The sequence below is a fragment of the Peromyscus californicus genome, unplaced genomic scaffold (assembly GCF_007827085.1).
Source record: "Peromyscus californicus insignis strain IS unplaced genomic scaffold, ASM782708v3 Scaffold_7__1_contigs__length_154581171, whole genome shotgun sequence".
Taxonomy (NCBI): domain Eukaryota; kingdom Metazoa; phylum Chordata; class Mammalia; order Rodentia; family Cricetidae; genus Peromyscus; species Peromyscus californicus.
Window position 1 is genome coordinate 87845009 of NW_026294595.1, and position 14705 is coordinate 87859713.

The window sequence follows — 14705 nt, forward strand, 5'->3', positions numbered from 1 at the left end:
AGATGAAATCATAAGCATACTAGCTAACAGCAAAATGACTCATTTAAGATACAGAACTAAAGGCAGATTTCTAATAAAAACATGGAAATAAAAACTTACCTTGATACTAGCTCGCGGGAGGTTTCTGTGATCTTAATTTGCTATTGATACAATGATTATTCTTTCTTGTCTTTTTAATCCAAACAAGATGTTCACGGTGGCCACAGAAAGGTGCCTGAAATCACATGCCTGAATTCATTTAATTTGCCAACATCGTCCTTTTTTTCTTCCCTTTCCCTTCCTGGTAATGGGCAAGAGTCAATTCTTCTGCATTAAGTGCTAAATCTCTTCAATTACCAGCCGGGAAGAAAGATTTAAAATTGTGCTTCAAACCTCAAAACTGATTTAGTTTAAAAGCACAAACACTTCTCCTGTGGAGCCTAAATTAAACTACAGAAAGGACTCAAAGCCTGAAGAATTAAATAAGGCAGGGCCAACGCTCAGGCCAGCCATAGGGACAGTTTTGAGTTTGCTTTCAAATGAACCCCCGTGGTATGAGAGGAAGGGGAACAGAAACAAACTGGCAGGCAGAACCTGTGTAAGAGGTGCAGGTCTATATTGTGGGGAAGCCGGGCCTGGGGTGAACATTGGTTTGGGGATTAAGTCAAAGCCCTTATCCCTTTTTTCTCATTTCTTTCTCGCAGCCATATTTAACGTGGATGACTCTGTGGTTGACCTGGAGACCCTGGCAGCCTTATATGAAAATGTGAGTGCCAAAGGCATACAGAGCTGGAGTTTTCATATTTATTTCCACCCTAAACATCACCGAGCCGTTCATGTTCTTGGGTAGTTAGGATCTGAACGCAATGTGGAAGAGATCCGGACACAGAGATGCGGATTTACACATGAGGGGGTGTGTTCTTAACTCCTACAGCAGTGTCTGCCCTAGTAGATCTCACTGACACCAGCAAAGCGGAGACCACAGGTGCACCCTAGAGCCTGACCCTAGTGCTAGCTGACAGAGTGACTGAAAGTGAGCCTCCGGCTTGATGCTGGCACACTCCAATGTCTTCCTCAGAGGAATCGGAATCCCAACGGCCGCTTGGATGATGATTCTCATACCAGATGAGCTGCTGACATTAAGTGCAGGAGGCAGCATTGAATGGCAATGGTGTGTTCTAGCTTTAAAATCCAGATTAGAGTGGGACCCTACCTGACTTTTTTCTACTCAACAAGAATTGATTAAGTATCCTATGAGTTCTTCTCATGGAGCCCAAAGCCCCTTCCAAAAGCTGAGTCACACAGTTTAGGAACATCATGAATCATGTTTAAGAAACATCACTGTAATGCACAAAGTCTTTGTAAGTGGAAATAGCATAATTCATAGGCTCTTGTGAGGAGATGATACTGGAGAATCAGAAGTCCCATGAGTGTCAACTCTTCTGTTCATTGACTGTCAGGATGTAGAAACACAGATGGAGCTAGAGTCCCTAAACCATGGCAATTCTCAGATAAGTGCATGGGGGCCTGGTGACATGCTATAGTCACTCAGTTCACAGGGTAATTGAGTTTATGTCCCCTGGGACCTTAAATTTCCATAGTCTAATATAGCCCAGTGAGCTCACCAATTCCCTACATATTTTCACATTCTTCATGTATTTAAGAAATTATTTAGTGCTGGGTGGGAGCTTTTCACATGTTTCTATCAGTATAGTTCTCACAAATAAACCCAAAGGCTCACAAGTGTCAGAACATTAGGAGTTAGTGGTACATTTATTGAGTGCCTGGAGGATAGTGTGAGGATCCTGAATCCAAAACTCATTACCAGTAGATTAGTGCAAGCCTTGGGGACTTATCCTCTGAAAAATGAGGATACAGTAATTGATGGCAAAGAACTCTATCAAACAAGGTGCCTTCCTGATGCTTTCTGTTGTTACCATGTTTTCAAGAGTATGCATATGGTCAAATAGAGGAAGTAAGTCTGTACACAACAGGAAATGTTAGGTAAGTTATAAAGTATGTTACTAAATGCCTAAATAAGTATTGTAAATAACACACACTTAGAAATTCAGGAAAAAAGAAAATAGCGACTACAAATAATAGTGTGGAAAGCCCATGTGAGATAGTTGTTCTGGGGGAAAGAAAGCTAAGGACAGCTTGCCCCACAGCTGCCTACAGAAGACTCAAGCTATCAGCTGTCTTAAGCTGTGTGTCTGGATGTGTGCACTTGTCATGACCATTTGCTTTAGCTAGTAACTGCCAAACTTGAACTTGTATCAGAATGCCCTGAAAACTTGTATCAGAATGACCTGAAAGGGTTTTCTGGGCCCAACTGTAGAGTTTCTTATGCTTGGGGTGAGACCCAAGAGATGCCATTGCTGCAGGGTATGGGATCACAAATGGATTCCTATGGTCTGAGGCTGATTCACTTGTGTGTGTGTGTGTGTGTGTGTGTGTGTGTGTGTGTGTGTGTGTGTGTGTGTGTGTGTGTGGTTTGTTTCTTTTCTTCTCTTGATGCAGCGAGCCCAAGAAGATGAACTGACTAAAATAAGAAAGTACTACGAGACATCAAAAGAAGAAGACTTGAAGCTGCTGGACAAACCTGAACAGTAAGGATCCTTGAAATACCTTTGGTTAGTCTGAAAGAAGAGCTATAAACTCCATCTGTCTGCCTCCCAGCTATGAATGTCAAGTCTAAATGGTGCAGAGAGCTGAGTTACAACAGCGTAATTCTGTGCCCTATTGCATCCAGCAAGATGACTCGGCTGCCGGGAAGGCTGCTGAGATGTGTGCTGTTGGATGCAGTGTGTCTCTCCCCCTGCTTTCACCCTACACCACTCCCCTTTCTTGTTCTAGCAACTTAATTCCTCCTAGACTAAACATTTTAGCCAAAAGGGTAACTGAGGAAGGAAGAAGGCGTTACTACGCTGCCTCAAGTTTTGCTGATGTGTTAAAAAGATGACAACAGAGTCACCAACCAAATTCAGACTGGTTTTCTTAAATGTCATGCTCAGTAAATGTATCCTGAATGTGGCCGGTTTCCTACAAACTTCTCCACTTGTGCTGATTAGGTTAGATTTTTCTTATCCTCCATCTGTGTGGCTTGCTCTTGTTTCCATTAATTCTCTAGAGTGGCCAGCTTTGGTTTGTAGTACCATCTCCCACACATTGAGAACTCAGACCTCTGCTGGATACCTGAGTGGCTTCTTGTTGGTTAGACCCTTGAGGTCTGCAAGCCACAGATGAGTTCCCGGGAGTCCCCAGTAAGCTATTTATAAAGGGACTAAGACTGCAAATGTGCTGCTGGTTTGGGGCTCATGTGCTGATTGCTACGTTTTGTGCTTCATGTTCCATTCAAGCTAGCCTTCGGCAGCCAAGGAGAGGCAGCTACAGAAAGCAAAGGGAAAGCAGAAATTAGATTGAGTGTAACAGGCTACCCCTACAGGCATCCAAGGTTCTGTCTTATACTCTATGCCGTATGTTTGGATGCCTCAGTTCTCATAGACCCAGAAGAAAGCATCTCTAAATGACTGGCAAGGTAGTTTTTTAGAGATCTGAGGTTTACCCAAAATACTGTCAAACCTTGCTGATAACTTATGAACCTTAGATGGGATCCTCTCACATGGAACAATAGCCCAGACTCCTGTCCCTTAAACCTGGTCCATAAAGCCTAAGAATATGTATAGATCAATTCAGATGAGATTCTACTGTCCTTTTGTCTCACTAACACTAGCCATCAGCTCCACCACCTCCACCGCTGCTGATGCTGCTCACCCAGAAGTCAGGTTTACCTACTGTGAATTAACTCCTGTTAAATCACTAAGGATCAATGGGGAAGTGACTGGTGGTAAGATATGTAGACACTGACATGGCCACTGGTAGTATTTGGAAATGATAGGGCATATCAAACAATTGGGCAGGGTTAGTGTGCCCAATTATGTGGTAAAATTGTAAGCCTGGGGTTGGCAAACTTTTCCTGTAAAAGACTAGACAGTATTTGATACTTTGTGGGTTAAAGGATCTCTCATGACTCCTAAAGTCAGCCATTGTACTGTCAAGGTTCAAAAGCAACCATAGATGATAACATGTAAGCAAAGGGACACAGCTGGATCTCAATTTTATTTAGAATTGCCAAGATTTGAATTTTGTATTATTTTACATGTCAAAAATACTTCTATACTTTTTATGATAATTTAAAATATGAAAACCATTCTTAGGGTCACAAGTCACACAAGTAGAAATGGCTGGTTGGGTTTGGTCCATTAGCTCTAATTTGTCCACACTCAGTAAAAACCTGCCGTAAGTTGAGGGGATAGGGTACAATGAACCACTGATGTGAAATGAACAGTGCGTGTCTGCCAAGAGAGGCATTCCTCTGCCTTTTGTGGTACAACCGCCCAGCATCATTTCTCAGCACTAATTGCCGGGGCATAGAATAATGGTGGCAACTAATTAGCGCACTACTTCTTATCCCCCCCAACCACCACCCATGATCTAGCTAGATAAGCATTTTTGGAGTTTGGAGGGCCATTGTGCTGACTCCCTGAACACTCAGCACTATTACTGGAGGCAACGATGCCTGTCATGTGGGGCTACTCAGGTGGCAGACAAGGCTCAGGGACTGGCATGGAGAGGTTGAGTTCCCCAGACTCAAGCGCGCCTCACCTTTGCTCTCCCCGTCTCTGAAGGCAGCTTTTGTCTGATCCATGCCAGAGCCTGGTTCTCTGGCGATTTATTTGCTACTTATGCCCAATGAGTGGACTATAAGCATGTTTTACATACTGGGAAATATGAATCATTGAATTTAGCATTTCAGTTTCTTAAGAGCCCGTATGCTGCCCAGTCCTGTAAATCACAGCATGGAGAGGCTGGCCTCATCACTCACCTCATCAACTCTCCTACACCCCAATGCCAGATTTAGAAAGCCATTTCTCACAGAGGTGTCATCTGCTTGGGACTTGGCTGTCTGAGAGCCACTCCCTCCAGGGATGTCCCTCCACTCCCTTTATCTCCTGCTTTGAGGTTGTTGGTGAGAGAAAGTGTGGCACTCCTGGTAAGGCCTGTTGGCTGATTAGGCCTCCTGTGGTCTGCAGTGAGGATATTGTGCACATCATATCAGGACCTTTCACAGGGATCCACAGCTAGCTGTAGTGTTTTGCTTCCTTGAGTATGGGCTACATTGTGGAATAATACCGTGGATGAGACCCCTGTTGAACACATACCTTAGATCGTACCACCAAGGGTTTTTGGGAATGATGAGAGATCACATTAGTCTCCTTTCAAATGCCGGACCACACAGCATCATCCCACCTGTCAGCTGAGTTGCCACCGTGGCTGTAAAACCCACACAGAGTGAGCCCCAGGCCTTCTGTTGTGGGTACAGGCTGAGCGATAGTCCTTTCCGGGGAAATAAACCACATTGCATAAGGAAGGAAAGCTCCCTCGCTGGTGTGTCTGTCCTTTCTGTTATAAAATCTAGAATAAAACTGTAGAGTAGCCCAAACGGAAATTAGTCCACGAATATCTGTAACTATGAAGACCTACTATTCAAGATACTGTGCTTGGGGGTCTGTAATGGCTTATTATCCCAGCACTTATGGGTAGGCTATAAAGCACAAGGGAACGGGGGGGGGGGGCAGAGTTCATCAGACGCTTGGTTTGAGTAGCCTTTGAGATGACCTTTCCTTCTGGCACTTTCCAGGCAAATGAGAAAAGAGCAATGGTGCCTTTCCTTGGGCCTTTGCCTGGTTATGTTTGTGTTGAAAGTTGCATAAAATCATATATTTTCTTTTGCGATTTTACTTCTCTTGTGTTTTATATCTTTAAATTTTACCAAGTGTTTCCGAGGCCAAACCCTGCAAGTCATCTTGGCCTCTTCCAGCATCAGTCCCTCAGGGTTATTCTGCCCCACAGCCCTCTTACCCACTTGCCTGTCTCCACCATCACAGGCCCTCTTACCTTCCCCTTGCAAGGTCCCTCCCAGTTCTCCAAGCCTGAAATCTGCTAATGTTTCCAGGTAGCCATGCCACTGCTGTGGTGATTGTATGAAATAAAAATTTAAAAGTATTATGTCTCTGTCTGAAACCCTTCATTTGTTCAGAAAAAGTACATTTCAGAATACAAAACTCCATTTACTTTCCCCCAGCTTCCTTCCCGACACCATCCGGCCTGTCTCAGCTCACTTCTCTAGTCTTCAGCCACATCATTCACAGCATCATGGGGAGGCTCAGTGACCACAGCCAACATTACTTCCCCAAGCCTCTCATCAGTGATCACATCTTTTCCACACTTCAGTAATTATGGGTGTGTCTTTTTCAATGTCAAAAAGGAACCATATGTAAGCCAAATCCTGTTCCTAGGCCTTAGGTAGCTGTAAAGGCTTCACATACACCTGAAGAACTGAGTGACCACAGCTAATGCACTAGAACTCGTTAGCAGTGATAGGTTCTATGCAAAAGCGAAACCCCTCCATCTGCCATCCGCTCCCAACTCCTTGAGACCTGGGACCTTAAGATGCTTTGAGAACCTTCTCAGAGCAAGCCGTCATCCTCTGTAAGTTTTTAATCAGACAGCTTTGCAGTTCCACTCTTTTATTTGTTGAGGAGCCTCTAGTCTTGTTTCCACAAGTGGGTCCTATGGCTCCTCTAAAAGACAATTAGTTGTTTTTCCTCCCGCATTACCCGTTTCCCATCCATGTCCCGGTGGGTGAACCAAGGCATTGCTCTGTTTGCTCACTCAGATGCTATCTATTGCGCCTTCATTACTGTCTTCATCCTCAGCAGGTCATTTACTTAGTCCAGAGATCAAGGTCCTACACAGGGTCTGAAGAGCTGACACAGTCGCTCTGGGGAGGGGAGAAATGCAGGGCACTTTCTGGACTGGCTCGCAGCATCTAAAGGAGTAAACCGTCCCCAGAACTCATCACAGAACCAAATGCTGCCAGTCCCCAGAGATGTTTCCTGCTCCCTGTGAAAACTGGCGACAGCTCTGATGTCATTCATGATGAATGACTCTGGTCAACTCTGTACTGTACTTATGAGGGAACAATTTAGAAAAGAAAGGCAATTACTCTCTTCCTGTCCCTATGCAACGCTTCTGTATTCTCTTAAATGCAACAGTCCATAGTGTGCTGGTAACTGTGGCTGCAGGCACAGAACCTAAAGAGAAGGGAGCGTTTTCTATTGAGTTCCCCATGCTTCATTTCCATAGTATTTTAAAAGGCTGGGGCAGGGGGAAATAACAACTAGGACCTGGTCAGAAGAGTTAAGAAAAATAGCTGATAATAAAAAATGTATTAAATCCAAAATCTTAGGAGATCGGAGTGTTACACAACTATTATCCCAGTACTTGGGAAGCTGAGATGGGGGATTGAAATTTTGAGATAGCCTAAACTGTAAGTAAGCTGTAAATAAAACCTTGTCTCAAAAGCAAGTATACAACAAAAACAAACAAGAACACTAAGTCACCTCCCCCAAAAAAACCTGTGGAAAGAACAGAATACAGAGCAAGAAAACAAAACTTAAGGACAGAATGGAGCGTAGAAGCATTAGAGGCTGTCCTGGGCTACATAGCAAGACTGCCAATAGAAGAAGAAAGTTGACCCCTCCCCCTTGTCCTCCTCTTTCTCTTCCCCTTACCCTAGCTGCTTCTCCAGCTACTCCAGCTGCTCGAGCTACTCCAGCTACTCTAGCTCCTCCAGCTACTCTGGCTCCTCCAGCTCCATCTGCTCTATCTCCTGCTGCTACTCCTCCTCTTTTTCATTTGACACAGAGAGGGTAACAACTGTGTTCATCTACAAAACTATATTTGGTGGGAGACTTCAAAATTTCAAAGTGATGGTATTGTGAATTGACCAAGACTTTCAGAAATAGCTGTTAATAATCATTTCAACTCCAAAATGAAATTAAGGGCTGTTAGTGGATTCTCTCCCTTTCTGAGATCATAGCCAACTGTTTCAACTCATATTACTTTATACCCTTTCCTCTGGTGGTTGGTGGTTGGCCTCAAAAGCAGGTAGCTCTTCCAGCTTCATTTTGCAGAAGACACCAGTGCCCAGTCTCTCAGACAGTGAGCTACTGTGTGTAGAGCACTAACCAGTTTTGACTCTTAAGAGCTGTTTGGCATACTTTAAAGATTTTAGGCTGTCTACTTTATGAGTTTCTGCTTTCTTCTAAGTACTGAGCTAGCTATCAGCTGCACCTACGTGGATAAATGGATACAAAGGGGAAGCAAATATATGGAAAATGAGATCATTATAGACTGTTACGTAATTGAGCAAAAAAATAGCAATCTCACTTCAGTAATATCTTATCACTTGACTATAGACATTTGTCCAAAGTCTTCAGTTTGCCCTACCTACGTTGATATACTTTTAGAAAATTCTACATGACACAGGAATTGATTGCGTCATCTTCTCATACACTAAAGACCAGGGCTTTCCATCCGTGTTTAGCCCCTTGTTTGAATTGCAGGAGAGAGGTAACGTTTTCAGAATACTTGCATAAACTTTCTGCTCATCTACATTATTCACCATCATATGAGCTTACTAGACAGAGGCCCTGTTGTCAACAATGGAGCAGATGGAGTTCCTTGAGTCAGCCCAACCTCACTCCCTTTATGAACTGAAATTGTGATGTAAGGAATGTTCCCCCTGGTCGATCCGGACCAGGCCTCTTTCTTAAGTTTTCCCTATGACTATGCACAAAGCAAAATGATTTGTTTTTATTTTTACAGATTTCTGCATGAGTTAGCCCAGATTCCCAATTTTGCTGAGCGTGCCCAATGCATAATCTTCAGGGCTGTGTTTTCTGAGAGTGTTACTTCCCTACACAGAAAAGTAGAGATTGTCACACGAGCCTCAAAGGTATGTTTGCCATTTAATTTAAAGCCTTCTTTGCCCTTATTGGGAGTAAATGAGGAAATGAGAGGTGAGGAAGACCCAACATTAGTGATTTACAGAATGAAAGTTGTCTGTACTTTACTTTGACTGTTGAAGGGAAATGTGGTGTTTGTCCTGTCCAAGTGTATGGAGGGAAGGGAAGGAAAGAAAAGGGGAGATATGAACTGAAGAAAAAAGGGAAGAGGGAAAAATAATCTTTTTTACAGATTCTAAAAAAAAAAAATTGTCACTACCTCACCATGTACCTACTGGCCACCAAAAACTAAGAACAAAATAGTTCGATCCCTGTTCAACTCTTCAAATCACAAAGAGATTTTACTTGAAGCCCATGAAGGCGATCATCTGAAATCTGTCATAAAATGAAAACATCCTGGAGACTTGAAGTAACTAACTGTGATTGTGAGTGACTGACACATACATTCTGTGTCCACCACACTCTGTACAAAGCTCACGTCTAACCCCCAGCCCTTTCACTTTCACCCATGTTCCTAAGATCATGATATAAGTTTGTTCCACATATTCTGTGATACTTCATTGTTTGCCAGAAGGCATGATTTTTCCCCCCTGTGACCTATAAAAATTTTTTCAATGAAGAAAGAATAACCATTACCAACCTATGATACATGTATTAATAACCTCTGAGCAACCAGGGCAGAAGTCTACCTAGGTCTGAACTTTATTTTTCTTTTTATCCTACAATAAAAGAAGATAAAGCTGGATTGGCAAGATGGCTCAGTGGGTAAGGCACCTGCCACTAAGTCTGATGATCTGAGCTTGATCGTGGTGGAAAGAAAGAACCAGTTCCTGCAGGTTATCCTCTGACCTCTGGGTCCTTGCATGCCCCCACAGCCACCCCCTCCACACACAAGGAAATGTAATAAAAAAGATGATAAAAATAATTAATAGTATAAAGAAGAGTTTCTGTTTGCACTTGAAGCAAAGATTTAAGAGAGAAAAAAGTGAACGCGATAGAAAGATAAAGAAAATGCTTAGCAGCTTAACATTGTGAAAGTTAATAAATAAGAAGCAAACTCCCAGAGAAGGTACATCTTGAAAAAACTTAATATAACCTCTGGCCTTAAAGTGCACTATCAAAATTAATCTCGGAGGACTATGCCTACTCTTGCTATTATGTCTACTCTAAGTTTGACTATATTCTTTGTATATAGGTCCTGAAAAGACACCTGACCTCTTTCGACTTAGAATTATCAAAAATTAACTACATTCTCTGTTATTTACCTACAAGTACTTTAAAGTACCAAGATCAAGACTGCCCAAAATGAAAAATAAACACAAAGGTCCAGCCCTCATTATTATAACTTTGTTGCATAAGTAGGAAATTGTGGTTGCTTGTGCTCCCCCACCCCCAAGATACTGCTTAGTGAAATGTGTCTTACATTTGCCAACTGTTAATACGACTGGTTACAAGCCAGGTAACAGGATTTGGTTGCTTTAAGAAGCCTTTGCTGTTGAGCAGACATGACTGTGTTTGGAGTTCAGACCATAATAACTTGTATTTGCCATTGCAGGGCTTGCTGCACATGAAGAGTGTAAAGGACATCTTAGCTCTCATTCTGGCTTTTGGAAATTATATGAACGGAGGAAATAGGACTCGAGGGCAAGCAGATGGATATGGTTTAGAAATCCTACCCAAACTCAAAGACGTCAAAAGTCGGGTATTTATTTACTTTTCATACTGAAGTGTCTACGTGTTAGGGTTATTTTTCTTATGAATCTCTAATTTAAAACAAAGTATTACAGACTGATCCATTTATCTTATCTTTCCTCTAATAGTAATAGACCTGAAAGCATACATTTCTGTTTCCCCCTTCTGTGCTTTGTTTTGCCTTGAACGTGGTCTTTTATTTCTTTAATATTAGACCTCATTTTCAGTGATAAAATACATCATATGTTTAGGCTCTAACATACATTAGATTAGACATTGAACTACTACTGCAATACAAGATAAATCAGCATATTGTATTAGTCATAATGCAGAGGCTAAAGTCTGTTTGAATTTAGTACTGACCGTTTGTAATTTACTCATTCTTGAGTGGCAGACACTGTTGAGCCTAGGATTTGAATTATTCTTTTGCCCACAACAATTGGGGCTGGAGTCTCCTGTCAACTCCCTGAGCCTGATTATCATTTGGCTCCGCACCCCTGCGGAGCCACCTTTTTAGAAACAACCAGCCCATATCTGGGCGTCCCATGGGGGCAGGGGGAGAGCAGAGAAGGGAAATACACAGGCAAATTAGAACTAGACCCCTGTGAACAGGACACAAAGGCTGCCTTGTGGGAGGGCCCGCTCCCCCTGGCCTTCCAGGGTCATAAAGTGGCATGGCTTTCCTTTTAAGCTGGCCCTGATTGTTTTTCACGCCATTAAGAGCACACATTTTCTGAGAAGTAGGAAGGGAGGGATGGTTTTCTCTTCTAGTCCACAGCTCCCTTTAGCGTTTCCCACCCCCTCCTGTCTTGGCAACATGCCAGGAAATATGGGGTAATGATTTTTTGTTTGTTTGTATATTTGTCTTAGCCGGAACCTCAAAGGTCTCCTGAATTACCTATTTTGTTTGAGTTTTCCTCCCGCAAAAAAAAAAAAAAAAAAAAAAAAAAAAAAAGTGGTGTAGTGTCATTTCTCTTTATAGCTGGCATTAAAAAAAATGAATGAAACTAGGAGGAGCAAGGAAAATCTGGTCATTGTGTAACAAATAGGACTCAGTCTCACAAATGGTAAGCATTGTGAGCTGAGTTTTCAGTTCTCACTTGGGAAGCATTCAGGGTCTCCTGTGAATGGCTGTCATTTGAATTTCTCTTTTAAACCTAGGACAATGGGATGAACCTGGTGGACTATGTCGTCAAGTATTATCTGCGGTACTATGATCAGGTAGGAAATGAGAAAATGGCATTGGGGAAACCAACCAGTGTCCGGAAGGATTCAACTCTAATGAATCCTTAGCATTCAGGAACTGGATTCTGGCTACATGGAGGGATGGCTTTCCTCCAGTCCAGCTTTGTGTCTGAAAGCTCCCCAGTGAAGATAAAAGGTACACCGGGGTTTTAGAAAAGGAAGTGTAAGAAAGACAGGAGGCCACTGAGTCTCAGTCTGCCAGCTTCAGATAGATCCCTCATTGCCTCGTGACAGATGATGGGGTTTTCTGAACTCTAGATTCATTCAGGAGTTGGTTAGAGTTGAAACTGAATTCTGAGCTACTGCTCAACATTGAGGAAATCAAAACACTATAATGTTCTTCTTTTTAAAGACATTGAGTTACTTATTCATATTTTATGTGTATGTGTTTGCCTGTGTGAGTTTATATGTGCCACATGTGTATGCAGGAGTCTGCAAAGGCCAGAAGAGGTTTCAAATCCCCTGTAGCTGGAATGGCAGCAATTGTGAGCTGCCACACTGATGCTGGGAAACAGTACGAACAGTGTAAGAACAGTTAGCTCCGTTAACTGTTGAGCTAGCTCCCCAGCCTAGTTATTTTTATTTGTTAGTTTGTTTGGGCGACAAGGTCTTACTTAGCAAGTATCCTGGACTGGCCTGAAACTCACTATGTGGACCAGGCTAGACTTGAACTCACTCTGCCTGCCTCTTCCTCCTGAGTGCTGGAATTAAAGACTTTGTACCACATCTACCTTAATTACCAAAATTCTACCAATAGTACCTCTGGGAACAAGTTAGAGGCATTAAATTTGAGAACAAAACAGAGCAAGAACATGTTCTCTGCTTAGAATATATTTCAATTGGAATTGAGCACTTCTTTACGTATATACCTGAGCACAATTTTCTTCTTTATTCCTTCTTTTTGAACTAAGAACTAAGAGTCCTCACTTTGAGGAGAAAGGAGGACTGTTCGTTGGTTGTTGAAATTGATACAAAAAGACAAAAATCTAAAAGTAGAGAAGACTCCCTCCCAAGGGGTTGAGACCCACAGGTTGAGAACTACTGCTCTAGGCCACGTCACAGTCTCTTATGTGTGTTTCCAATACAACTTTTATACTCAAAACAGAAATAGATCTCTACTTCAAGTGAATCAAGACCTAAGACTCTGGTGTTCACCCAAATTAGAACTATGTCTCAAATCTTTTTTTAAAAAAAGATTTATTTTTATTTTACATGTGTGAGGTTTGCCTACCTGTATATACATATACCACATATATGATTGGTAGAAGCCAGAAAATGGCATCAGCACTGGGTCACCTGGATCTAGAGTTACAGGCTGTTGTGAGCTGCTGTATGTGTGCTGACAAATGAATCCAGATCCTCTGCAAGAACAGCAAATGCTCTTAATCATGGGACCATCTCTCAAGCCTTTTACATTTCTATTATTATTCCTTTCAAGAAATAACATATTTAGAGGTCTTATGGAGAAAACTCCCCATGATGTTATTAACATGTATTATGGATTTATTCAGGGAATTGCAGACCATTATAAAGAAATTACATAATTTTATATAAAGAAAGACCACAGTACTGATCAACAGGTATACCAAGAAATGTTCAACATCACTAATCAATAGTCGCAGCCACAATGAGATATCCCAACATACCCATCAGGACAATCACTGTAGAAATATAAAGGATATTGCTGTGTTAGGGGCTACTTAGAACCCTTGACCGTGGTTTCTGAGAATGTAAAATGGTTTCTGAGGTGTTATGTAAGTCAAATTTTGGGCAGTCCTCAAGAAATTAAAACTAAAACATGGTCCAGCAATCCTCCAGGGGAGACACCTTTGCTTAATTCGTACATATATGCTTAGTGAGCTAAAAAGATTTCAGCCTTCTTATATCAAAAACTCTAGAAATATGCATAAGTTTTCTAGGAATTTATAGCTGAAGACTTGCATTACTATTCTACTTATGATAATTAAAATAGCAAAAAATTTGAATTTTTTTGTAGGTATCCAATGCTTAACAATATAGTCAAATGAATCATGTAGGAATTATCAAATGAAATAACAGACTGCTATGGAAAGTCAGTAGAGCTTGAGACTCTTAATCTCAGCGGCATGGTTCAAGTCCCATGTTGGGCACCAATTGTTGTTAACTGTGTTTTATTATCTACAGTAGCTGCCCCTTAAGCAATGGCTTCAGCCACAAGGGCAGCAGCCTGAGGGGATAATGTTCCCTCAGGCACCAACTATTTCAAAGTTACTAAGGGAAACTTTATCTAAATCTAAGGAACTCAAAATTCAAGGTTTGAGGTGGAATTCTACTCAGCTGAATAGCAAGTAGCTAACCTTCTCCCATTGCTGGTGTCTTCCAAAAGTCCCAGTGTCCTTGTCTCAGCCCCCACTTAAAAAACCCTTTTTACCACTTCCTGTCAGCTAGTTGCTGACTCAGCCTCCTGTTTATAGGTTAATTTTATTTAATCAAACACATCTTTGAATTGTTAACAAAAGCAGAAGGAAAAAAATGCAACAGACTTTAAAATAATATTCCCCAACAGAAAGTGTTTAGGATACAATGTAGTGGCCCTGAAAAATAATCTGTCTGCTTTTAAATTATATATATGCATAAAATAGGGTGGTATGGTTGGCATATGCCTTCAATCCCAGCAGGGAGGCAGAGGCAGATGGGCCTCTTAATTCAAGGCCAGTTTGTATACAGAGTGAGTTCCAGAACAGCCAGGACTACACAGAGAAACCTTGTCTCAAAAAACCAAGAAAAATTATATGCACGTGTTTTGAAATTATAAATGCATACATACACACATATTTTGAATAGGTAGATGTAAATGTAACACTAACTCAGAGAAAACCTGCAATGATATATAGTAATATATTTCATTACTTGGGGATGTTAGAGTTATGATACTTT

General features: G+C 41.7%; 1 protein-coding gene across 8 annotated transcripts in view; it reads left to right on the forward strand.

The window, feature by feature from the left end:
* Fmn1 (formin 1) overlaps positions 1 to 14705 on the forward strand; it is a 380313-nt gene that overhangs the window by 248571 nt on the left and 117037 nt on the right. For all 8 annotated transcript variants that reach the window (XM_052723123.1, XM_052723128.1, XM_052723124.1 and 5 more), the window contains 5 exons: positions 684 to 745; positions 2500 to 2588; positions 8713 to 8842; positions 10408 to 10554; positions 11706 to 11765. In XM_052723123.1, coding sequence (XP_052579083.1) covers positions 684 to 745; positions 2500 to 2588; positions 8713 to 8842; positions 10408 to 10554; positions 11706 to 11765 — 488 coding nt within the window. The remainder of the gene's footprint in view (positions 1 to 683; positions 746 to 2499; positions 2589 to 8712; positions 8843 to 10407; positions 10555 to 11705; positions 11766 to 14705) is intronic.